This window comes from Epargyreus clarus, unplaced genomic scaffold (genome assembly GCF_041222505.1).
Source record: "Epargyreus clarus isolate Ecla_fem2 unplaced genomic scaffold, WU_Ecla_fem_2.2 ptg000001l, whole genome shotgun sequence".
Lineage (NCBI taxonomy): Eukaryota > Metazoa > Arthropoda > Insecta > Lepidoptera > Hesperiidae > Epargyreus > Epargyreus clarus.
In genome coordinates this window covers 6,816,081-6,842,250 of record NW_027332209.1, presented here as the reverse complement: position 1 = coordinate 6,842,250, position 26,170 = coordinate 6,816,081, and the positions used below count along the sequence as shown (strand labels likewise).

At 34.8% G+C, this 26,170-nt stretch overlaps 2 protein-coding genes across 2 annotated transcripts in view; both read right to left on the bottom strand.

The window, feature by feature from the left end:
* Positions 1-26,170, bottom strand: part of Sema2a (Semaphorin 2a) — a 483,298-nt gene that overhangs the window by 407,569 nt on the left and 49,559 nt on the right. The window lies entirely within an intron of this gene.
* On the bottom strand, positions 2,337-3,351 carry LOC140743982 (uncharacterized oxidoreductase TM_0325). The gene has a single exon (XM_073075423.1). The coding sequence runs from the start codon at positions 3,325-3,327 to the stop codon at positions 2,563-2,565; it is 765 nt and encodes a 254-aa protein (XP_072931524.1). The 5' UTR covers positions 3,328-3,351; the 3' UTR covers positions 2,337-2,562.

The following is a 26,170-nucleotide window of genomic DNA, read 5'->3' as shown; positions in this document are numbered from 1 at the left end:
AATCGATTATTTTAATGGATCGATTCAGCGAATCGAATTTTCATCCTAGAAAATCGAAAGTCGATCTTTTCGAAGTTAGTTGCTTGCAGACGGATACGTATTAAGTACTTGTTTGGTCCTGGTGATCTTTTTTTATCGCTATCTTCGCACTTTTCAGCTGAAAAGATCAAAGATCCATTCCTGAAGATTGATTCTTTGGGCCTCGAATTTTTTGTGAATCGATTTATTGCACATCGATCTGAATCGATTCAAGAATCGTTTTTTTTTTCGGAAAGCATCGCACTCCCTACGCTGTGTCGGCATCGGCCTTGCATCGGCACTTACAAGCGCAAATAAAAATTGAAAAATCCGAACGCCTCAAATCCCCTGAGGGCGCGCGCTCGCACGTCCCGCACGCTTCCGTCTCCCTTCGCAGACTCCGTAAACAATGGACGTAATTTATATATATTTTTTATTTATTTATTTTCGACGGAAATATCTTGGGTTACGCTATTTGCTGTTTCATCGTTATAAACGTTTCAATGGTTAGAAACAGAGGAAGCTGTGAAGATAATATTAATCAATATTTATAACTGACTTTTTACAAAGTTATATTCCTCATTTTCTTTCTGTAAATTATAACTATATTGATTAAGGCAATTAAATAAAACGCTTATTTAACTTGCGTTAATTCATAAGTTACGTAAGTGTAAAATTTGTAATCATAGAAGTAAACAGGAAAATAACCTATTAACATTTAGAAAACGAAAATGATAATTAGTTTATATTTTTTTAACAGGCTACTCAATGTTTTATCAACGACAGATAAAAAAGGTAATGTTTTTTATCGATCAAAAATAAACTTTATATTGAAATAGATAATACTGTAATTATAGTGTAAGTACTGTATATATAAAACACAATTAAATAACAAAAATGTATAAAGAGATCTGATACTTAATTTGATTACTATTTGTAAAAGATCTTGAATATATTAATCAATATACTTGTTATAAAAATATAAAAAAAACAACAGGTTAAAAATATAGCCTATGTCACTTCTACAATGTAGACAATTTTATTGACACCTGCAAATCTTTAGGGCTGTAGGGTATGGCAATGAATGAGACAAACATAAATAGGTACATTCATATATACATACCTACGCTCGAAGAACATGACCCGCCATCAGGTAAAAAGTATACTCCAGTAGCAAATACCTAATACTTCGCAAAATATACAACCGGTTCCTAACCGCGTTCTTTACTGGTTTCTGTATTTGCGAGCGTGCAAATAAACCTAAGTCGTCTATTTCAATATTCTTGGCCATGTACGTACTTCTCATTTGCGTCCGCCATACATTTTGCTTTGCACACCCACAACTTTGCTCCGCTCAAAATCAAAACTAATGGTCCTGGCCACATGAACTATATAAGTCGAGCTTACAACCTTACGAAGTGAGCTGTTTATGGTTAGCCTTATATATCTTAAACACTTATTTATATACCTTACTTATGTATGTTTGCTTTTATGTACTTGTATAACTTTTCTTTTTCTCTATACTTGCACTTAGGGCTCGTTCACATTAGGTTGATTCTACACTTGTACCGTAAGCCGACTGACTCCTTAGATGCTTAGTGCTTCTACAAACTAGCATTTTTCTAACGTATACGTTTGATATTATCATTAGCGAAACATCTAAAAAAATCACAATAAAATACTATGGAACGCATCAATGGTTTTACCACCAAGTAAAACGTGGAAGTTTATCCTATAATGTAAGCATATAAAAAAGTACAGTTCATAATTCAGTATATTTTTACTGTTAAAACCTATAATTGCAAAATTATTATATTTTTAATGACTTGGAAACTACTTAATAGAATAAGCAAAATTTTCTATCGAAAATCTATTGATATGAATTATTACAATACAGCGCCAGTAGATTACCGACCATAAACTTATTACAACATAGTGTTATAATTAATGGTGACCTTCCAATAGAAGAAAATTGGAGCTGACAGTTCAGCAGTCAGTATATATGTTACAGCCAAAGTGTATAAATTCAGGTATTATACCTAATAAATAAATCTAGAATCATAATATATAAATCTAGTAACATAAATACCTATTCATTCGATTCTTGAATTTTTTATATCATTAATTTAGTTTAAACGCTTTTCTCCAAATCTGTATTTACATCATGAAATTTACCTAAAACCTTATGTTAATTATTGCATATAATGTATGAGTAAATATTAAAATTGTATCTAACAATAAAAATATTCCACCTATGTTTTGATAGTGTGTTAGCTACAAATCTAAGGGTACATCGAACATTTTAATAAAACACTTGATGATTGTTTTTTTCTTTATTTTGCTAATACTTAAATAGAATATATACCTTGTATATTTATCAAGGCTTAATTAAGATAAGTATTGATGAAACACGTAAGTCACCACGTATCTGCCTAATAGATACACTTTATCTATACGCAATAATACCCAAAACCTTTCTAGAAAATAATGTAATGGTGCAATCCAGTAAAGTGAGTGAAAATAAATAGTACGAAATTAATCAAATCACATCCACATTTCGCCATTATCTATAACGTAAATGGAGCCCGTGATACTGCGCGCGCGATCGCTCGCTAGATAAAGAATCAGGTCAGCGACCTCATCACTTTGCGTCATTTTACGTAACGGCAAGGTTTTATCACGGGCATCGTACAATTCTTCCATTTGTGCCTTACTGAAGCCAGCGTTCTCCACGAAAGCAGTCTTCGTACCCCCCGGATTCACAGAGTTCACTCGGACTCCCTGAGGCCCGAGCTCCATAGCGAGACATCTTGTGAACTGATCGAGTGCCGCCTTGGAGATGCAGTACGGTAAGAAGTCTACATCTCGGATCGGCCTCATCCCTGCGACACTTGACACATTCACCACGTTTCCCTTTGAGTTAATGAGATAAGGTACCGCCAAACTAGTTAGCAGGTACGCTGGCCGCATATTCGTGTTCATAGCTCGATCGTACAACTCTACACCATCACGAATCCCCCCGCGTATCCCCACGCCGGCGTTATTAACTAACACATCAATGCGGCCGAACACTTCTATCGTATTATCTATAATTTTCTTCACATCCTCGTCGATGCTGAGTTCCGCTTTGATAATCAAAGGCTTTTGTCCCTTAGCTTGTTCACACTTTGTCGCAACTTCATTCAGACCCGTCTCATTTCTGCCGACGAGAACAACTTTCGCGGACTGGTTTGCGAATAAAATTGCCGCAGATGCGCCAATGCCGGAACTAGCGCCCGTAATCACAACTACTTTGTTGCAGAAGTCCATCGTTGACGGCTTCGCAAGCTCGACTGACCGGCCAAACACTAGTAGTTGATTACAAACACATTTGGCCTTAAAAGGAAATCATTGCATCGGAACGTGACTGCGGCTATATTAATACTATTCGGCTTGGAATCAACAAACTGATAAAAATTCTGATATAGCACAATTATAACGCAACAAGATAATTATTGTTTACAAAATTATATTTACATTTCATAAGTTGATGACATTAGGACAGTATACTCTTATGTTTAAAATTAAGTAATTATGTTCTTTGCCTTCAACTTAATTATTTATGTATTCCTTTCTAATAAAGCGAGTCATCATTTATAATACCTTTAGCTGTACCTTCAACGCGTTAGAATTCGAACCCTGACCTCTGCGCTCTTAGACAAATATGCATGATATTTATCTGATCTCGGCTTATTATTTGCTAGTTTTACACTTTTACTGTCTATTATTATAATGATCTCGAGCACAAATTAGTACGTTGTTACACATGACTAATATTATATTGGGATTTCCAACTGTTATTTTATATTAATTACCTACAATTAGTAAATTTCCCATAAAGGTTGATTCATACTAATTATTTAGTAATTATCCTCATCACGAAAAATCATTCGTCATGACTCCTACAGGTTAGAATGAGAACTCATAGTGATTGGCAAATGTATACTACACGAGAACAGAGTGAAATCGAAACAAAAATTAAAACTCAAATAACTAAATCTCGACCAATGGCAGGCAGTAGGTTAAAAAAACAACAAAATGACAAAAATAATGCAACTTATCGTATGTCCTTGCCTCACTGGAGGTGGCCTGAGGTATACTAGGATCCTTGAATAGTTTACGTATTACCCAATAATAAACCAAACCAAACCACAGTCCTCATCCAAAATATAGAAACACATAAATATTTGCGTTCGTGATTCGATCTTCTGACCAGGCTCAACGTTACTTACCTTTGTAGATCAGTAACATATGACGTCATACAGGCTGCAAAGCGTCGTTCGCATAAATTGCGAACTGCGTCTAAATTGAAATTAACGACAGTAACGCAAACATAAGCACTATACAGGGAGTGTTTATACATGCTTTGATATAGTCCTTCATACTTAATTTTATATAATATAGGAGTAGCAGACGAGCATGCAGTCCACCTGATGGTGTATGGCTAATGCCGCCCATGTACAATTGTACATCTGTAATCAACCTCAGATAGGATTAGATATTCATCTGAGGTCGGCCACAGATGCGCTGCTATTCCTGAGGACTAAACTGAAACACCTCGGAAGAGTACCTTTCGCTTTCCACACCCTTTAAACCAGAACACAGTAGCGCATAACACTGCTATTAATTAGCAGAAATAAGTATGGCGGTGGTGCCGCCGGAGTCGAACCTCAAAGGGTTCTTCCAGCATTAAAATAGAAAACATGTGTTTTTTTTATGGAATTACCAAATTATCGCCCACTTGATGCCGTGATCACTGTAACTCTGTAAACAATTCCATAATAAACAGAGTTTCAACCTGAAACCGATCACATCCAATTTAAAGCAAAATCAATAAAATTCGGTGCAAATTTATTCGAACCTTGCAAAGGTTACTAAGACCCTAGTATATCAAAGGTCTACAGATTTATTATGCAACTTAAAACTTTGAGGACAGGCTGCCTGAACCCAATATTTGCATAGGAATAATGAATAGCAAGTATTCGAAGATATTGATTTCTTTTTATATTGCAAAAATAACAAACAAAGCTCCACTGATGTGTATCTAATGGTGAGTGGCAATAGCTGTCCATAAACATCTATAATCAACCCCAGATATAAACGGGGTTCAACCAAAGGTCGGCCATGATGGCTAAGATGCGTCAGGACAACGTATGAGTGTACTTTTCTTCAAACCAAAATATGGCTCGACTTAACACTGTACATGCTTATAGGCAGAAATGAGGACGGCCACCGGGGTTTTAGTGCGGTAAGAATCCCACATAACCCTGTGTCGCTCCCACGGTACCGGGTACCTTTTGTTCCCCCTTTGATTCCCCCTCGATAACAAAAAAATGTTGTAGCGGTGGTAAATCCAGAGTCGGACACCTTGAACTTTTGAGGACAGATTTTCTTAGACCTAATATTTGCAATGGAATAGCAAGCCAAATAATGTATTCGGTATTGATTTTATAATTTGGCCTAAGTCCAGTGCATCTGTTTAAATGAACCGAGGGATGTTAACATAGTCTAACGGTTCCGAACAATGGTTTCCATGTGGTCGCCGTAGATAAACTTGGAAATGTTCTAAGAATTGAATCCAGCGATCTTAACCTTTATGCCTAGGTGACAGTAACTGAAATTGCTTGGACATCACTGGTTACTACGCTTGAATAATCATTCATGTAAATGACATGCTTCGGGACCGACATTACGTAGTTTGCCTTCAATACGAGAGGGAAGTCGGGATGAATGGATTAACTAAATCCTGCATTGTTAATATCAGTTAAAATTGGTTTAATAATAGATCTTCGTATTCATACGTAAGGGTTTCAGTTAATTTTGGATTAGCATGAAAAATTGTGAATTTCAGCTTCAATGTGTTAACTAAGTAAATGAAATAATGCAAAGTTGCCGTATAAAAATACGTGTCTTTGCGACTATTGAAAATACAAGAGGGCACGCAGTCCTTACAATTTGATTACTGCATTTCGAAAAAATATTTTGATCTATATGCCTCAAGTTACCAATAACATTGTTAACATTTAAATCACCTTTAAGACGAGTATAATGGCACGCAAGTAAAAGGCTTCTTTACTTTGGAAATAAATGTAACCACAGTACTTCATAAGTCAAATAGAAATGTGAAATATAAACAATCATTTCAATACTAACAATATTACATTCGATCATGCATATCAATTGTAATAAAATAAGAATATAATTCAAATACAATAACCCAACACAAACTCCGCTGAAACCATATTTTAACAAGTTTCAGAATGTTTCTCTAAAATCTACAAAGTCATGTACAAAGGTAACAGGTGTGTTTCAAAAGTATTTTCAATTTATAAAAGAGTCACGTAAAATACAACCTTTCTTTTTAACTTGTTACAAAGCTAAAGGTAGAAATGATAGCGTCATCAAGGTAATTCAAATAAAAGTGGCATTATAACTCTCCGGAGCGCAGCGGGGAGACCGGGGTGAGCTCTACTCTGTGGGAGGTGACACCCGTAATTTGGGATCTTATCATAAATCTTAAAGATCAGGATGGATCACTCCTAGCGAATCACCCTTCTACGACTATCCAGTCCTTTATTATGAGGCTTATGTGCACACCTTTCTAATGGTCGAATCGTATCGCGTGTTTTCGAATGCTGAGTCTTTTAGCAATTTTTCTTACCCAACGGCCCAGTACCCTGAACCCTATTAGTGAAATTGCTGTGTACGTTCTTCCACAGAATTTCTTCCACAATATACAGATTGAACGCGAATTCGGTGTCAAGAAAATTGGTGGCCGAATATAGGAAAATGTCATTCAGAAAATGTATCTTTGAAGGCGTTTTTACTGATAGTCGATATAGGTAATTGGAAATGTGACGTAATTTACAGATTATTTTAAGTAAAGAAAGAAGTTTATTACAAAATTACCATTAACTTATTAGAAGTTCGTATAATAAAGTTATAGGTATAATTTATTATAACAAATCGCCGCTTCTAATTTATATTATTGCGTATGTTTTATTATTATTACAGTTTGATTGCCTTTTTTCCAGATAGCAGATTTTTCAAATTATGTTTACAATTGTACTTATGTTTTTTTGAGTAGGAAGGACTTAGGACAAGTTCAAATTAGTACATCAGTTACGTATGTATCAAAATACTTAGGCGTGCGGGTGATAAGAATATCTGTTCCTAAGTTAAATTCCATTCATTTATTGTTATCATCATCATCAACCCATTACTGTCCCACTGCTGGGCACGGGTCTCCTCTCAGAATGAGAAGGATTAGGCCATAGTCCACCGCGCTGGCCAAGTGCGTATTGGTAGACTTCACATACCTTTGAGATTTTTTTTTTTATATAAGTCTCTCAGGTATGCAGGTTTCCTCACGATGTTTTCCTTCACCGTTTAGCAAGTGATAATTAATTTCTAATACGCACATAACTTTCAAAAATCAGAGGTGCGTGCCTGGGATTTGAACCTCGGACCCCTCGATCGAGAGGTCTTTAACCACTGGGCTATCACTATTGTTATAGGAAACTATAATTAACATACAATACAATGGTGAGTGCCTAGTGGTTAAGAAACTCGGCCACTGGATCGAGGGTTCCTCGATAGTCAGGTTCAAATACTAGGCAAGCACCTCTGATTTTTCAAAGTTATGTGTGTATTATCACTTGCTATATGGTAAAAGAAAACATCGGGAGGAAACCTGCACCTCAGAAATTTTATAAAAAAAATATCAAAGGTGTGTGAAGTCTACCAACACGCACTTGGTCAACGCGGTGGACTATGGCGTAATCCTTCTCATTCTGAGACGAGACCCGTGCCCAGCAGTGGGATAATAATGGGTTGATGATGATGACAATGGTGAGTAATTTTGGATTGTAATAGCATTATTTTCTTACGTAGCAAAGAAAAAGATAATTTTCGGAGATTAGCTACAGCGTCTTTTTTTAAATTATTCATCTACAGCAGCAGCTAAATTATTTATCAAGTAATTAGTGCGTACGGAGGAACCCCCTTTCTAAACACCAGTATCAAGTAGTGACCTTTCAATGAATGGGTTTACAATTGAATACCACAATATTGGTATTTTCAATTAAAGTTAATTCTTGGCAGTTGGCAAGACAATTGATTTCCTTTCAAGATTTCTTTATTTTTGGCTTTAGCTCAACCCGGATGTGGCGGATATAACGCATTTAACTCTCATTATTTCACAGCAAGACAACAAGATGAATGTGCCAAAAATTCCCGACAAATTTCGGCGGAGTATTCCCGGGAAAATTCCTAGATTTAGGTGTTTCCGGTACGCACCGCTCACATGTGGAATTCGGGAAATTCAGCGGAAATATCTTCACACCTGCCCGAAGTAGAGATAACTTGCTGATATGGGCTCCGTAAGTCCCGTTTATGTGCATTATGTCATCTTGTTTATATACGGACTGTGTACTTTATTCTCTAAAAGCTTTTTAAATAAATTTTATATTTGGAAGTTTTGTGGGTGTGTACATTTTGCACACAAATTAAGTTTGTTAGGCTAAATATACAGATAACAATTTTTTTTTACTAGACTTTGGAAAATGTACAACAAAAATATGCGTTTATTTGGCATCTATAGTTTTACTATATTTTTATTATATATTAACGAACGATAAAAAGAAATATAAATACTGTGTAAACGGCTTAAAAATTATTTTCAATTACGCACAGAAATATTATAGTAGAATGTGTTATTCCTAAATAAACTATATTCCCTTATCTTATTCCGTGACATAAACCCATCTTCCTTATTTACCGAATACCCGAGATAAAAATAAGTGAACTTCCCCTAAAATATGTCAACTTTATACCAACATTTCGACTCCACTGTTTGGTGAGCAACTGACACATTTCTCGTAAATAACCTTCCGTTCGTTTAATATAAGTAAAGCAAGGCGGCAAAGCATGACGTACCATCCATCAAGCTCTCAAGGACTATGACAAGAAGGCTTACTTCTCTCATGAATATTTATCGCCCTGTTTATTTCCCAAACCGAGTTACTTGGAAAAAATATTGTGACTGTTCCAAGCTGGATCGCTTTTGTATCTAAATTTATCTGCGACTTTGATTTATGCATACATCAGTTAAGTTTATGAAATCTGACGCCTTATGACGTCAGACTGATATTTATCTTCCTTGATTTCAGCTGCCAACAAAGTTCATAATGTATTGATTATACAGTTTGAGTGATTATACAGTTTTGTAGACTGAAAATATGAATATACTGAAATCGATTTTTCTATTAATGTAGGTCTTGGATCAATACTGTGTTGAGTACATGCAAGTCTCTACCAGCAAGTGAGAGCCTAAAGAATTTTAATATTTAGCAAATGTGTGGAACATTTAAGTCAAAAATTGTTGTTTTAAATGTAGAAATATAATAGTCCAAGATCCCAGGGCCACCAGACGTCACGTATTTTCTGACGAAGGAAATGTGGACGATTGAGTAGTGTTAGTATGTACTAAGAACGCATGCCTACCTGCTAGCTTGCTCAGACGGCCAATTTTCAGGTATCAGGTAATCAAGGTACATAAAAACTTTACTTGCCTCACGTAAATTCTCCAAGCTGATTTTTACGTATATTTTAGGCAATATCCTTAAAAATAAGTCGCCAATACTCCCAGACACTTTCCGTCGGCCGTATTGCTTTGCAGACGCTTTAAAGCTCCCAAAATAATTACTTAACTTCACGTAAATTCTGATGCTCCATTTTTATATATGTCTACCAGACAACTATTTTAAAATCTTTTACAAGAAGACAGACCGATCCAAGGGGCCAATCATCCCCTAAGCTCAATTTTAATGCCTCTGTGGGTAGGAGCGCGAGGGCATTATCCACGCGCATGAGACTGAGTGAGACATGTATTAGGATATATTGACCTCTCTCTCTCACTCCGTTACAATTTACTCATATAACTTAATTATTAATATTAAAAAAAATCAGCTAAAAAATAAAAAATCAGGTAAACAATTAAAAATTAACTTGTAAAAAAATGCTCATTTGACTACAATAATTCTAGAATTTTATCCTACAAGCTGTTTTGATAAATTCGAAAAAACTTCAATTTTTTTTTTAAGCAATATCAAATACTCGATAGTGTTAACGAATTCATTGAATAACAGCATTTTTTTTTAATTATTTATTTATTGGGAATTAATCATAAGTAAAATACAAAGTAGAAAAATATTAATCTCTCAAAATTTCTGAGTAGTGCCTCTAATCTTCATTATCATCGTCATTGAAATTAGACAATTCATCATCCAGCCAATCTTGATATTGAATATCTAAATCGTCATTGTCGCTATCAACATTGTCCTCATTTCCTTCCACTGTAAAAAAAAAAATTCAAACAATGAAGATCTGAAAAAACTAAACTGACACAAAAAATATGAGAAACGAAAATAAATTACCTGATTGGTCTTCTAGCGACTCACTGACAAAACCCGGTAATTCATCTCCGTCGAACCAATGAAAATCATATGTTCCATCTTTTAATGTCCAGCCATTATTTTCGGGTTTGAAAATATTTATCATCTTCATAGTTGCATTGTTCCAAAGACTAGCAATGAGCAATGTCAAATGAGCATTTTTTTACAAGTTAATTTTTAATTGTTTACCTGATATTTTATTTTTTAGCTGATTTTTTAATATTAATAATTAAGTTATATGAGTAAATTGTAACGGAGTGAGAGAGAGAGAGAGGTCAATATATCCTAATACATGTCTCACTCAGTCTCATGCGCGTGGATAATGCCCTCGCGCTCCTACCCACAGAGGCATTAAAATTGAGCTTAGGGGATGATTGGCCCCTTGGATCGGTCTGTCTTCTTGTAAAAGATTTTAAAATAGTTGTCTGGTAGACATATATAAAAATGGAGCATCAGAATTTACGTGAAGTTAAGTAATTATTTTGGGAGCTTTAAAGCGTCTGCAAAGCAATACGGCCGACGGAAAGTGTCTGGGAGTATTGGCGACTTATTTTTAAGGATATTGCCTAAAGTATACGTAAAAATCAGCTTGGAGAATTTACGTGAGGTAAGTAATGTTTTTATGTACCTTGATTACCTGATACCTGAAAATTGGCCGTCTGAGCAAGCTAGCAGGTAGGCATGCGTTCTTAGTACATACTAACACTACTCAATCGTCCACATTTCCTTCGTCAGAAAATACGTGACGTCTGGTGGCCCTGGGATCTTGCTCTATAACAACTTGAAAAGTAAGATTGGACTAACAAAAAACAAAATCTAAACGGTTTTTCTTGAGATCAAAACCCTTGTATGAGCGATCGTACCATTAATATTATATAACAAAAATTCGTAGAAAAACGACAGGCACAACTAAGAATATGTAAAAGAAAAGTATTTTTAGATCTGATTATTATTTATGGATAAACTTCTATTATAAATTTAAGAAAAGGTTCAATCCTTTCTTCGTACCAAAAATAACTCCTTTCAAAGAAATAGTTTTAGGGCAGAGATAAGAATTTTGCCAGCTGTGACATATTATCCCTTAAAACATGTTATGCAAACATTTTGTAATATAAATGTTAGTTTTTTCTTATAATATAAGAGTAGCAGAAGAGCATGCAGTCCACCTGATGGTAAGTGGCTACTGCCGCCCATGGACATCTGTAATAAACCCCAGATAGGATTAGATATTCCTACCTGAGGTCGGCCACAGATGCGCCGCTACCCCTGAGGACTAAGCTGGAATGCCTCGGAAAAGTCTTTCTCCCTTACCACACCCTTCAAACCGGAACACAGCAGCACCTAACACTGCAGTTATTAGGTAGAAATAGGTGTAGCGGTGGTGCCGCCGGAGTCGAACCACAAAGGGTTCTACCACCTTCAAATGGGTTTTATTTTTGGATGTTTGTTATTCAAGAAATTTGATTCAATAAAAGATTACTTTTATGAGTTCATAAATTTGTAGGTATTCGCTAGTATTCAAGCAATGATAACAGTCTTATTGATCCTAAAATAAATTCCTTTGAGACACGTTGGTACAATAATATGATTTATTGCAGGTCGAATAATATTATTCGAATGTCAAACTAAACACGATCGAGTTTAAATTTGTACAAGAATAACATATTATAATAAAAAATGTGTTTACAAATTTGATTTTGAAATATGAGATTGAATTATAAGGCTTCATAGAAAATCATATGATATTTTTAAAAGATACAATATACTTCGTTATAGTGTCACTTGATTTGTAACTAGTCGATAATAATATTCACTCAATCCAATCTCATAGAAAATCAAAAATATATACATGTTTCGTGCCTATTAGTAGTAGTAATCATAGCTTCCATCTATCTTAAAATTATTCAAGTCAGAATAACATTCCTGCGGATGTGTGCATTAAGTCTTAGTACTCGTATATAAGAAGTATACGGTATGACAATATATTTATTACATAAGTATGTTATATACCAATAGCGACGAAGAATTCCTAAAGGTGATTATAATAAGACTGGAATATTTATACATTATGTCTTACACATATTGTGTACGCCCTGCTGTATTTCAGTTTGAAGGCTATTCTTACAAGACTATAATTAAATTTCATTCTCAATATACAACTGAAAAGCTTTATAAACTGCCCTATATTATTACAACCGAAATTATAATACCATGTCATTTAATTTTACCTTTTAATAGGCAAATAAAAGCTCGCTTATCAAAATAACTCCGCAGAAAAGGCTGCCTTTGTTTCGGAGACAGTCTTTGTGTTGTCCAACTTCTTTGATCAATCATGACAAATTGTGTTTTGTTCTAAGAGTACCCGTAACCTAGTTTGACAGTTGTTTACTAAAAGTTTTCTTTTGTGGAAACAAACGACGAAGTTTGAATTGGTTTGATGTCGAATCCATGTTTTGGTGAAAAAATGGAAAATTGATTTAAATCGCGCAGCCGAGGTATGATGGCTTTGACATTGTAAAGTTTTTCGACGTTTTAATTACCGGCTATTTTAAGGAAACGATTCTTTCTATTTTCAAATACTCTATAGCAAAATTTGCTTTGAATGACTGTATCCTTTTTAGCGCACCTTTTTTTGTATCATTTCGAAATAACAAATCGAAAACTTAGAATTCAGCCAAGACGCCAGTAATATTGGTGACCTGTAGCCTCAAACCCCACTCTAGTTGACTGAACAAAGATTGTTAGGTTTATTTATAGAAAAGTGTCCCTTTGTCGTAAAACACGCAAAACTAAAGATCTAAAAATAGAAATCAAGATATAAAAAAGGGACATGATATACTTACAAGTATTTTTTTAAAAACTTTTCTTGTTACGTTATATAGAGATCATCTTCGTCTAAGCCCCAAGCGACAAAAATGTTCAAGGTATTCTCTTAGAAACATCAAACATCAAGGTAGGAAAGTTGGAAGGACAAATAAAACAAGACAAGATCGAAAAGTCTAAGAGGTACCTACAACAAAGTAATTCGTCTAACGTCTATTTTAACAATAGATAGCATATGGAAAACAAAAGTGCCGGTACAAGTGGTAGTAAATCGATCTGAAATATACATATGACAACTGTAAATCAATACGAGATGATATCAACTTGAAATGGCATAGATTAGTAAAGATTACTCACGCCTAACAAGAAAATATACCCAGTTTTGAGAATTGAAATAGTTGCGTAAAAAAGTTTTCCACGTCTCAGTGCTAAAATGTCCCTGAAATATTTGAAATAATTATTTATTTATTACGTAAATTACATAATTATTACGTAAATTAGTTATTTATTCGTAAATTTTCTCTAATAATGTTTTTATTTGTCAAGGATTCAAAAAAATAACTTACTAAAATAAGCCATTTGTGGCTTCATTCAATTTCAAGGCGGCGAAGTATCTTTACTAATCTATGTGAAATGGGTGAAAGTTTTTGTACGATATTTTAATAATGACCTCTCTATAGCCTTGTATATTTAATACCTTTAACTAAAAACAAAGTACCGTCCATAGTTACTCGTAATCTGCAGGATTAACATCGAAAGTTCTTCAATACAGCTCTAATGTCATAACATTATTATGTCTTGTCGTCCTCAAGTTTCACAATATTTTACGTCGGCTTCCGAAAATGGCGAATGCCTCGGAGGCCGCTCAGGAAATATGGCGAGCAATAAAAATGTCAAGTCAGGTCATCAGAATGGAAAGCCCGAAGCGTTTTGTCGCCAGATGTGGCACTGAATCAATGAAAAACTGTTTTCTTTCGTGCCTCACATTGGTAATATATCAAGATGCGTAAGTTCGCGTGGGTAAGGGCAACGCAACTATAATAATGGTGGCTGTTATGTTAGCTGACGGGGCAATTTTTGATCCACACACCTGACACCGATACTTTGTATTATTCATGTCTTTCATATTTTGGTAAACATTGAATGCATCCGTGTTTTCCATTTCTTTCTAGTTTCCTTTTTTAACTATGTTCCTTCGTACTAGTAATTTATGTTACATATTCCAGTGTGGCTGTAACTGTTTGTATTACATTGAGTGTACATTTATATTGTAATGTATAAAATCGAAGTTGCCAACGAGCATGCAGTCACCTCCTAATAAGTAGCTATGCCACGCGTAGACCTTTGTAATGAACTCTATGTTGTATGAACGGATTTACCTAAAGTCGATCACAGACATGTTCCTATTACGAAGACTATTATAGTTGCCTCATATGGCATCCGGCATGCGGACTTCCAAAACGAATGAACTGCTTCGCGCTAGAAATAACTTATTTTGTATAAATTATGTTGTACTTATAAGTCAATTAAAAGAACGTAGTATACTTATTAAGAAAATTTACTCTGAAAAATTCAATTTCGAACAATAATCAAAGTCAATATATTTAATAATAAAAGTCCTATGTTGTATGCAGGCTATATAACGTACGGGTCACATTTAAAGAAAACCAGTTCAACTTTTTTGCGGAATCGAATAACAAAATCAAAGAAATGATTTCGTTCAGTAAACATTTAAAAGTCTAGGTATGCTTGTTACCTATCAGTAATTCCATTTACCAGATCCCAACAGGTCCAAACGATGTCAGTGGATCTGTGTTAATCAGAGGAGTGAACGGTGTAGATCTGATTGATAAGCCGGTGGATCCAGCTTTAACTATCCAAGTCTCAATCAGAATTACCAATCCAACCAATCCAAGTTGGTAGGTATTCATGATGATATCTTGATCAATGTGGGAGGTAAAATTGCAAAAGAGATGAGTCTAAAAGTTAAAATGAAAAGTGTTAAATTGTATGGCAATGTTAGTTTTGTATTAGCTGTAATATATTGTTTATATATCAGACGTGTTTACATATTATTTAAAATAAAATTTCGAACAAGTTACTTACAGCTATTACCTACTTACGTATTACTTACTGCTAGACAGAAATTTTAATAATAAATTTAACATAATATTTTAGACGTAAAACATGATAACATCATTTCTATCTGTACCTAAATAATTTGTTAGTTTATCTATTACACACGAACTCTTAATCATGAATCTAAAAGGTAAGCAATGAAGGTGATATTTTCGTTACTTATTTGCTATCATACAAGAAAAGTACTAAATTCTGACAGTTGCAGGTTTAGCTAAGAACAGTTTTGGTGTCGGAAACGGCATTACACTGGGCTTTAGCTCCCGCAATAAGCGCCTCACAAATTGCCATGAGCACGCGAGATGATAAAACTGTGTTTTAAAGCGTGTTTCAGACATATTTACAGTTTCTTTACTTATAATTGATACTGTGTAATCATATTTTTCTATTATTTTGAATGATATGAAAGTAAAATCTGTGGTCTAGCCACCCAAAAAGACATGGGATAATTCTATTTTAGACAGAAATTTGAATAATAAATATATTATCATGTTTCAGACGTACCTATATGACAATGTCCATATTAGACGTAAATAATTCCGTATTGTACTTATGATACGTGCAAAATTTTAATTTGAACAATGAGGGCGATAATTTTGTTACTTTTATAAATTCACGACACGAAAATTAAAACAAAAATCATAAATAATTGCAACATATTTCTGACAGTTGCGTCAAGTTTAGCCGAGAACAGTTTTGGTGTCGGAAACGGCATTACACTGGGCATTAGCTCCCGCAATAAGCGCCTCACAAATTGCTGCGAGCACGCGAGTTGATAAAACTGTGTTTTTAAAGCGTGTTTTAGACATATTTACAGTTTATTTATAATTACTTATAATTGTTATGTACTGTGTAGTCATGTTTTTATGTTATTCTGAATGTTATGAAAGTAAAATCTGTGGTCTAGCCACCCAAAAAGACATGGGATAATTCTGGGTTAGACAGAAATTTTAACAATCAATCTAGTATTATGTTTCAGATGTACCTATATTACAATGTCCATATTACACGTAAATAATTCCGTATTGTACCTACGATACGTGCAAAATTGTAATTTGGATAATTTTGTTACTTTTATAAATGCCATGACACGAAAATTAAAACAAAAATCATGAATAATTGCAACTTATTTCTGACAGTTGCGTCAAGTTTGGCCGAGAACAGTTTTGGTGTCGGAAAGGGCATTACACTGGGCATTAGCTCCCGCAATAAGCGCCTCACAAATTGCTACGAGCACGCGAGATGATAAAACTGTGTTTTAAAGCGTGTTTCAGACATATTTACAGTTTATTTACTTATAATTGTTACTGTGTAATCATATTTTTATATGTTATTTTGAATGATATGAAAGTAAAATCTGTGGTCTAGCCACCCAAAAAGATATGGGATAATTCTATTTTAGATAGAAATTTGAATAATAAATATATTATCATGTTTCAGACTTACCTATATGACAATGTCCATATTACACGTAAATAATTCCGTATTGTACCTACGATACGTGCAAAATTTTAATTTGGACAATGAGGGCGACAATTTTGTTACTTTTATAAATTCACGACACGAAAATTAAAAAAAAAATCATACATAATTGCAACTTATTTCTGACAGTTGCGTCAAGTTTGGCCGAGAACAGTTTTGGTGTCGGAAACGGCATTACACTGGGCATTAGCTCCCGCAATAAGCGCCTCACAAATTGCCGCTAGCACGCGAGATGATAAAACAGTGTTTTTAAAGCGTGTTACAGATATTTTTTCAGTTTATTATATTTGTTTAGGGCTATTAAATGTATAATCTTATTATTTTTTTTTATTTACTGTATCTGTTACTTTTATTCTCTCTTATATTGTCTGATTTATGATTTAGCAAAGATATAGGTCCAGAAGTGTTATGCTCCTGAATGTGACACATTAAGGTAAATATTTTTAGTCAAATATCTAGCTATCGTCAACCGTAGCAGTAGCTGTAAGGTGTTAAATGAGTATTACTTCAATTCTGATTATCGAGAAGGCGTTATATTTATAATAATGTATTGCGTAATTAGACCATAATGACCGTAATTAAAAAGATCAACTGGTCTAACCGTACAGATCACCTTATTTCAGTTTCTTGTTAATACTCCAAATGTGCTGTATTTAAAATTCAATTAAAACAAATTCAAGCTTAAAAACAATCGCGTTTCAAATTTAGCGTTTAAAAGACGTTTTATTCCGACATAAATTCGGCATAGCATTTAAATTTCTCGTCGAGCGTTGTACAGCAGAAGCAGTTATTTAACGCCCTCTTGCGTTGTTCGGCAATAAATTAACCGGGGGTGGATAAATCCATTGAGTACTTCGATCTACGATAGCGATTGCAACGGAAGTACTCATGAATACGATTTTCAATAAATTACAATTTAACTGTCTAGAATAAAGATACGAGGAACTGTTTTCATCAAGAGGAAAACGTTAACAACTATACTCGTAGCAAGGTATCGATTGTATTGTTTTCAAATTTCTTTAGACGTTTTTATTTTTATTTGATTTGACTAATATATCTTAAATATAAAATTCTCGTGTCACAAAGTTAGTTACCGTACTCCTCCGAAACGGCTTTACCGATTTTCACCAAATTTTATATGCATATTCAGTAGGTCTGAGAATCGGCTACTATCTATTTTTCATACCCCTAAGTGATAAGGGTTTTTCATCCTCAACATGTTTTTAATTTATAAGGCAACACAACGTTTGCCGGGTCAGCTAGTAATCCTGAACTTATTTAAATATAAATTTGAAACCATAGGATAAGTAGCACAATCGGCCTACGAATTAATGTGATTACTTCTGATGTATAAATATATAAAATTGTGGAAAAAGGTAGAACCTTTGTGGAGCGACTCCGAAGGCACCAACGCTACACCTATTTCTGCCTAATAACAACAGTGTACGCTGTGTACCGGTTTGAATGGTATAGCAAGGGAGGAACTAACTACCACGTTCCTAAATTATCCGCAGGTGTAGGAACACATCTGTAATCCACTAGGAGTACGAGGTCTCATCCGGAGTTGATTACAGGTATAGTGGCAGCAAAGTCTACTTACCATGAAGTGGGTTTGATGCCAGTTTCCAATTTATATATTATAAAAAATAACGATATTTTTGTTTCATTCTGATTTGATGGCTTAGCAGCTGAGTAGTCTTATTGACTATCGTATTGACATACTACTGCGCAGGGAATTCCGGATTTGATTTAATTAAAAATAAATATTTGTTTTCAATCTTGGTGTTTTTCCGCTTGAAATTTTAAATTGCATCTTTACACACTCACAGTGACTCTCACCTACTTTATTTAGAACAAGGGTTTTACTACGTTGTCAAGGGTTGTCCTGAAGACCAAGGTCACCTCGTTAGTGGACCTGCATTTTTTTTATAATATAGGAGTAGCAGACGAGCATCCAGTCCACCTGATGGTAAGTGGCTACCATCCATGGACATCTGTAATCAACCCCAGATAAGGTTAGATATTTCTACCTGAAGTCGGCCACAGATGCGCCGCTACCCTTGAGGACTAAGCTGGAACGTCTCAGAAAAGTATGTCTCCCTTACCACACCCTTCAAAACGGAACACAGCAGCGCCTAACTTTGCTGCTATTAGGCAGAAATAGGTGTGGCGGTGGTGCCGCTGGAGTCGAACCACAAAGGGTTCTACCACCTTCAAACCTCCATCTGCATCCACAAACGCACAACATTCCAAATCGCAAGAACTGTTTCATGCTGGAAATAGGTATGGCGTTGATATATTACTCGTACCTACGGAACCAAGCTCAATCTACCATCTTTCACTTATTTACCCATAACTTGACAAAATGCCAACAACTTAGTTTCACGCAGAATGTACCAAAAGAGATTACGGAAATGTTTATGGTCGCGTAAAGAATAAAAAACTTACGCAATTCCCGAATCGTTAGCAATAAAGCGCAAAGTTACGCTATAACAATAACATCAGGGAACTTTAATCCTTTAGAGTGACAACTGGGACACGAAAAAATATTTGGGAAGTATTTATAGAGCGCGTCTAAGAGTAGCTTAAACTTAGAAAGCGCTTTACGCTTTATGACCAAACTTATTCTATTTATGTTTTGAAATAAAATAATAAACGCTTTCTACACTTACAGCCCCACACTAGGATTCACTGTGGGTACCATGGACACACAAAGACGTACACAAACACCCAGACCCAGAACAAAATTATAAACTTGTCTTTAGATATCTGTCTGGCCTGGGATCGAACCCAGAGCCCTCTGCTTGTGAGACCGGCATGATCGTTTCGCCTGGGTCGCCGAAATAAATAAATAATTATTATTTTATGTTAATTTCCTAATATTTGGGTATCAATATGTTTGATCATGGTACGAGTAAATGATGATATAGCCTTATTATACATCAGTGTGTATCTAATATAGCTCTGATTTGATTAATTGAATATTAATAAGTGTTGATTTAACACGTGACATATTAATTATATGATATGAAGCTAATTAGAGTTCGAACATTATTACGTATATTATATTAGTATAGGTACCATATATTATGTTTATATATGTTGTTTAAATCGACGTTTGGACAGTTATTTTGAATTATACAGTTGAATCTTTATTACATATTATTTCCTTCCAATGTTATTATGAAGTACTTTTATCTGTTGTATATGTAAATATTTTATGAAGTATTGTAGTGATTTTATCTGAATAAATTGTTCCTATATGTATAAGAATTGACAAATTAAGCAATATTTTGTTAATTATATATCTGTAACAAGTATTTAAATTGCTTTGCCTGCGTATTGTTATACGTCGCTATCCGACTGACTATACACTGTAACTCTTAGTAGCTCTTCCTTAATTTGTGTTATTTTCTAGGGATCTACACTCTGGAATTTAACAGTAATTATAAAAAGTTTTCTTATTTATTAACATACTTCTTAGTAAACTATTCCACAAACACACCAGTTTCCTGTATCTATACTAATATTATAAAGATGAAAACTTTGTTTGTTTGTTTGATTGTAATGAATAGGCTCAAAAACAACTGGACCGATTTTAAAAATTCTTTCACCATTCGAAAGTTACATTATCCACGAGTAACATAGGCTATAATTTATATGAAATATATTTAATAAATAGATTTTGAGGCAGTACAAAGTTTGCCGGGTCAGCTAGTTCTATATATAACTGAATTGATGATATCTAGACAAGCTGTATCATGTCAGTCAAGTTCTCAAAAAAAGTGCACCGTGTGTTATAAAAGTATTCGCTTGACTGTATAATGCAAGTAATTATGAATTACATTGATTGATATTCCAGTGATATTTCCGCCAGCACATCACTGACCATTACGACCACTATCTCATCTCTAATATACCCGTCAGTATAACATAACAAAGCCGTAACTGATGACGTAACATAATACTAACGCCGGCCGACGCTGCGATGTTACTCCTGACGTCATTACCGTAGCATTTGTTTGATTGGTACGAGATAAACGAGAATAAGCCCCGAGCGGTATTGGTTTCGGATTTCTCAAGGGGAACTTACATAAATGTTAACGGTCCTGTCAGCGATCCAATCTGAAAAGCTGTGATCTGAGCTTTTTTTAGATACACACGAGGGTTACTTTACATGGAACGGGATGTGCTTGTATTGGAACATTTGGTTGTGAAAAATGTATTTTATTGCTATTTTGAATATTGTATTTGTCTGTTTAGATTACACAGGTTGTGTTTAGATCACAGACTCAAAATTCAGAAGCCAGTTTTACGGTATGTAAATTTATTGAGCCATTCGCAGCGCTTCTTTACTAAAATTATATCGCTTCAAAACGACGTTAAAAATATTTTTGTGCATAAGTTTATTCGATTAAAATAATTTCTTTACCTATAGCTTTATTTAAAGATGGCAGTTATAAAATGTTGAAAATCGCAATGTCTTCGAAGTATCCATTAAAGCAATAAAAATATTGCTGATTCTTTTGAATATCACTCTTTACTAAAACTCGTAGCACTTGAATGTACAAAATAAGCCGGCTTAAGAAAATAATACCAAAAGATCATTTTCATAAAGTAAACATACCTTTTTTAAACAGTAGCTTATTAGAGTTTGAAGGAAAAACCGGAACCACGTTTTTACAGCAAGAATTACCTGTAACAATAAAACCATTATTAACGAAAGAAATAAATATTCTCTGCCAAATACTGCCAACTTCGTATTTCAATGAAAGAAAACGCTACTAAGTAAAAAAGCGAAAGTACCGCAATTTATATCAGGGACACTTGTATAAATGGTAAAATGGACTCTAAACGTGATAAATGCTATCACTTTTAGTTAAAAAGGCAAATAAACAGGCCTGGTATAAAGCATTTCTTTTCTTTTCTTCCAGTGACCGTCGGACCTCTGGCCGTCCGTCTATATTTCATCTTTTCAATGTTTTATCACTGCACGGACGAGGGGACTCGGACAATTGGGAACATTTGGGTTGTTAAGGAAATAATATATTAAAAAGGGGTTTTCGAGATAACAGCTCGATGCATTTGAATACAAAAGTTTCAAAAGTGTTGTAGGCATAATTTTTCAAGCGAAAGTAACAAAAAGTGTTTGATACTAATCATAACAGCACGCCAATATACTTAACATAACTCTTTGAAGAATGACATGGGGCTTTTTAACATGTTGATTATCATAGTTTTAAATGTAAAGGCGAAATGTAAAAGCTTGTACAAGATTATTAGTATTTATGCCACTATCATAATAAAATGTAAACAATACATTAACTTACGATTTTTTATCTATTGCGAAGGTACGAGTATGTGCAATTTGTATACGGCCGAGAAAATAAATAATTAGGCCGTAAACCAACACAATGTACTCACACTAAACCATATCACACTCACTTACACACACTCTCTTAACAATTAATCGTTATTTTATAATTAGAACTTTGTCATTCAAACACCCGGTATCGCCCGACGGAATAAAGAAAGCGCGCGCGCATCGGTCGGAGGTTACGATATAACTGACTGTCGGTGTTACATCTGGTTCGATATTTGTTAAGCGAGGGTAGTAATAAAAATCATGCCTGCTACACTACCGATATCACGACGCTTTTTACGATTCGCCGTCAAATATAATTAATACAGTAAGCCATTGTCGTCGTCATCGACGTCAACCCATTCCTGTTCCACTGCTGGGCCCACCCGTTCCTCTCATAATGAGAAGGATTAGGCCATAGTCCACCGCGCTGGCCAAGTGCGTATTGGTAGACTTCAGATACCTTTGAGATTTTTTTTATAAATCTCTAAGGTATGAAGGTTTTCCTCACGATGTTTTCCTTCACCGTTTAGCAAGTGATAATTAATTTCTAATACGTACATAACTTTGAAAAAATCAGAGGTGCGTGCCTGGGATTTTAACCTCGGACCCCTTGATCGAGAGGCCGCGTTTCTTAACCACTAGGCTATCACTGCCTAACTCCATATTGTACCTATACTCAATAGTGAAAGGGTTAGACCATAGTCTCCGCGCTGGCGAGGTCAAATATATCATACTATATCGCAAGCAATCCGTCTCAGTTAGCCCCGGACGAAAGTCTAGACGCGTTTCAAGCATTAGTCAAAAAACTCGAGTCGGGGCTCAATGTACCAAATTTGCTTGAGTGAGGCATTCTTTCTTTTTGACAAAGGCACATATGTTCCGGTCGGAGCAAGATGTGGAGGCTTGAAAGCTAGTGTAATTACTCCCGAAAGCATAATTTCGTCGTAGTTTTCGGGAAGTAGAAACATAGCGCTTTTGTGTGGAAATCATTACTCGTGTCCATGAGCCAGAACTTAGCTAACTACTAGTTAGACACTGGCTCTCAAAGTATTTATCAAGTCTACATACATACGAGAGTCATACTCACTTCTCGATTCAGACAATCTGAAAATGAGTGCGGAATTTAATGTTTTTCGTATGAATATTTGTAGGACACGCCCTGTAGCCCAAACGGCTTTACAGATTTAAGAATTTGAAGTGTCTTTGAGTTATTCTAAATTGTGGAAATGACATACGAGTAGGCTACGTTACGAGTACTTCCCTTGTTCATTGTTTTTAGCCTTTGGGTATTTTTGTAATAAGTTATGGTTCTATATTTGTAATATAATAACAAATCACCATTTTGCTATAAAGCGTAATTCAACATACATCGTAAACGTATTTAAATAGGACTTTTTTTTTTTTAAATAATATGGGAGTAGCAGACGAGCATGCAGTCCACCCGATGGTAAGTGGCTACTGCCGCCCATGGACATCTGTAATCGACCCCAGATAGGATTAGATATTCCTACCTGAAGTCGGCCACAGACACGCCGCTACCCCTGAGGACTAAGCTGCAATGCCTCTGAAAAGTATGTCTCCCTTACCACACCCTTCAAACCAGAATACAGCAGCGCTTAACTCTACTGTTATGAGGCAGAAATAGGTGTGGCGGTGGTGCCGCCGGAGTCGAACCACAAGGGGTTCTACCACCTTCAAATTTAAATACAAACTTTTAATATTGTTTATATCCTTTATTATTTCTTTTTTAAGCTTTGTTAAATTTGACACGATGGTTAAAATTCTTCCAAAGATAATTGTCCTAATTTTTAAAACTTTTTAAATCACGCAAGTTTGTTAAGGGATATTCGCCCTTCATTTAAGGGCAACATTGGAATAGTGGTTGGGTTTTCTATAAGCAGTACATTAAGTTACTTATTCAAGAGGCCCAGCTAGCCCGATAGTGGGTATGGACACGACCCTGAATACATAACCGCCCTTAATAATAAGTAGCATCCCTAATTCTAATTTACCGGTTCCCTTTGTTTCCTTATTGCTATTAAATATTCATGTCGTTGTAATAAAATCATATGTAATTATTATATCTTGTGGTCAATGTGTGTCTTCCTATTTCTGCTATAACAGTTGCTGGGTTAAGTATTGTGGCTTTGATTTGATGAGTGTGGTAAACCAGGCACTTACTCGCAATATTCCATATTAGTTAGCCACTCATTTCAGGAAGGACTCAGTTATACTTAGATTTTATTGTAGATGTCCAATCATAAATGTTCGGTTGCCATATCAAATTCTCTTACACTTAAAAGTAATCAAGCCTACAGTACTATCAGTATTTAAAACATAAACTATATTTTTATTTTACCAGATTTTTCTTACGGTGTATAACATGGGACTTAATCAAGTAGATAGAATATCTGAATGACATTTCAACAGTAAAACGATCACATTTTTACAAATACCTCTATTAATTTTCGAATAAATATTCCAGGGACGAACTTTACAACATTTTAAACGTTTTAAAACGCCCTCGCAATCAAATAAAACTTCTTAATGGTTAAATACATCTGAAATGGCTGCCAACTTGTAAATACGCACTCGTACCGTTCAAATTAAAATCCGCTATTTATTCTAATTCAAAGTGCTTATTAAATGTAATCATCAGATGAATGCACGATGGCGTGTGATACTAGAAGAGCAATGAGCGTGAAAAGAGGCTTACATTTATACGAACACATATGAAGTAGACGCTTTACGCATTTTATAGCGATGTCGTTTTGGTTTAGATGCTGACGCGGAATTATAACTAAATCATTTTTTTTTATCGGTATACATTTGTGTGTTTGATAAGCAGATATATCGCCCTTATAGATATGACCATTACATGAAAGCAGATTGAGATAAAAACAGTAAATCCATCAACCATATTTATTCGTGATCAATTTCCAAAACGCAAACAGACTTAAAATCACACAATATTAATAAACAAGTTTTAGCGCATCAGTGGCCGACCTCAGGTAGGAATATCTAATCCTATCTGAGGTTGATTACATATGTCCATGGGCGGCAGTAGCCACTTACCATCAGGTGGGCTGCATGCTCGTCTGCTACTCTCATATTATAAAAAAAAAATCTAGCGCACGACTTATTCAAATTTGGATTGAATTTGGTATTTCGAAGTTTTTCTAAAAAAAAATCAAATGGGACGGCTCGATGGACCGTCGTCGTCGTTAGGACTCGTTGGAATGGTGCAGATATGGAGAGGCCTATATTCAACAGTGGACAATGAAAGACTAGGAGCGTAATTAGTAATTTTATACACAATAAATTTAACCATTTTAACGAACAATTTTCTATTTTTTTCCTACAATCAGTATTACGGACTAGCTTAATTAAAATAGTGGAAACACTTAACACTATTGCTTCTGCCGTCTGCACATAAATTGGGTTAGTGCATTTAGCATGTACACTGATTTAACATTCATTAAAAAGAAATCAACTACCACTTGGAAATGCTTTATGCAAATCTATTTCGCGACTACTTAGGTTTTGGAGTGGTAATGCAATAACATAGTGTATATTATCTTTTTCAAATGGTACTGATTCTAATGAGTATAAAACTTAAAAGTAATAAATACAGTTCAAAAAACTAAAAAACACGCTTTTATGATAAAATCAACTAAAAAGAAGAAAATAATTTTCAATCTAGGAATCAATTAAGGAACAGTAAATAGTATAATTGTAAAAAAACCGTGGGGTGCTCCATTTATCAATTTTGAAAAGCGCATGGTACAAAATTATTAAAATCGTGTACTGTCATCGGTTTATGATAATTCTTCAAAATTTTGATTTAAACTGA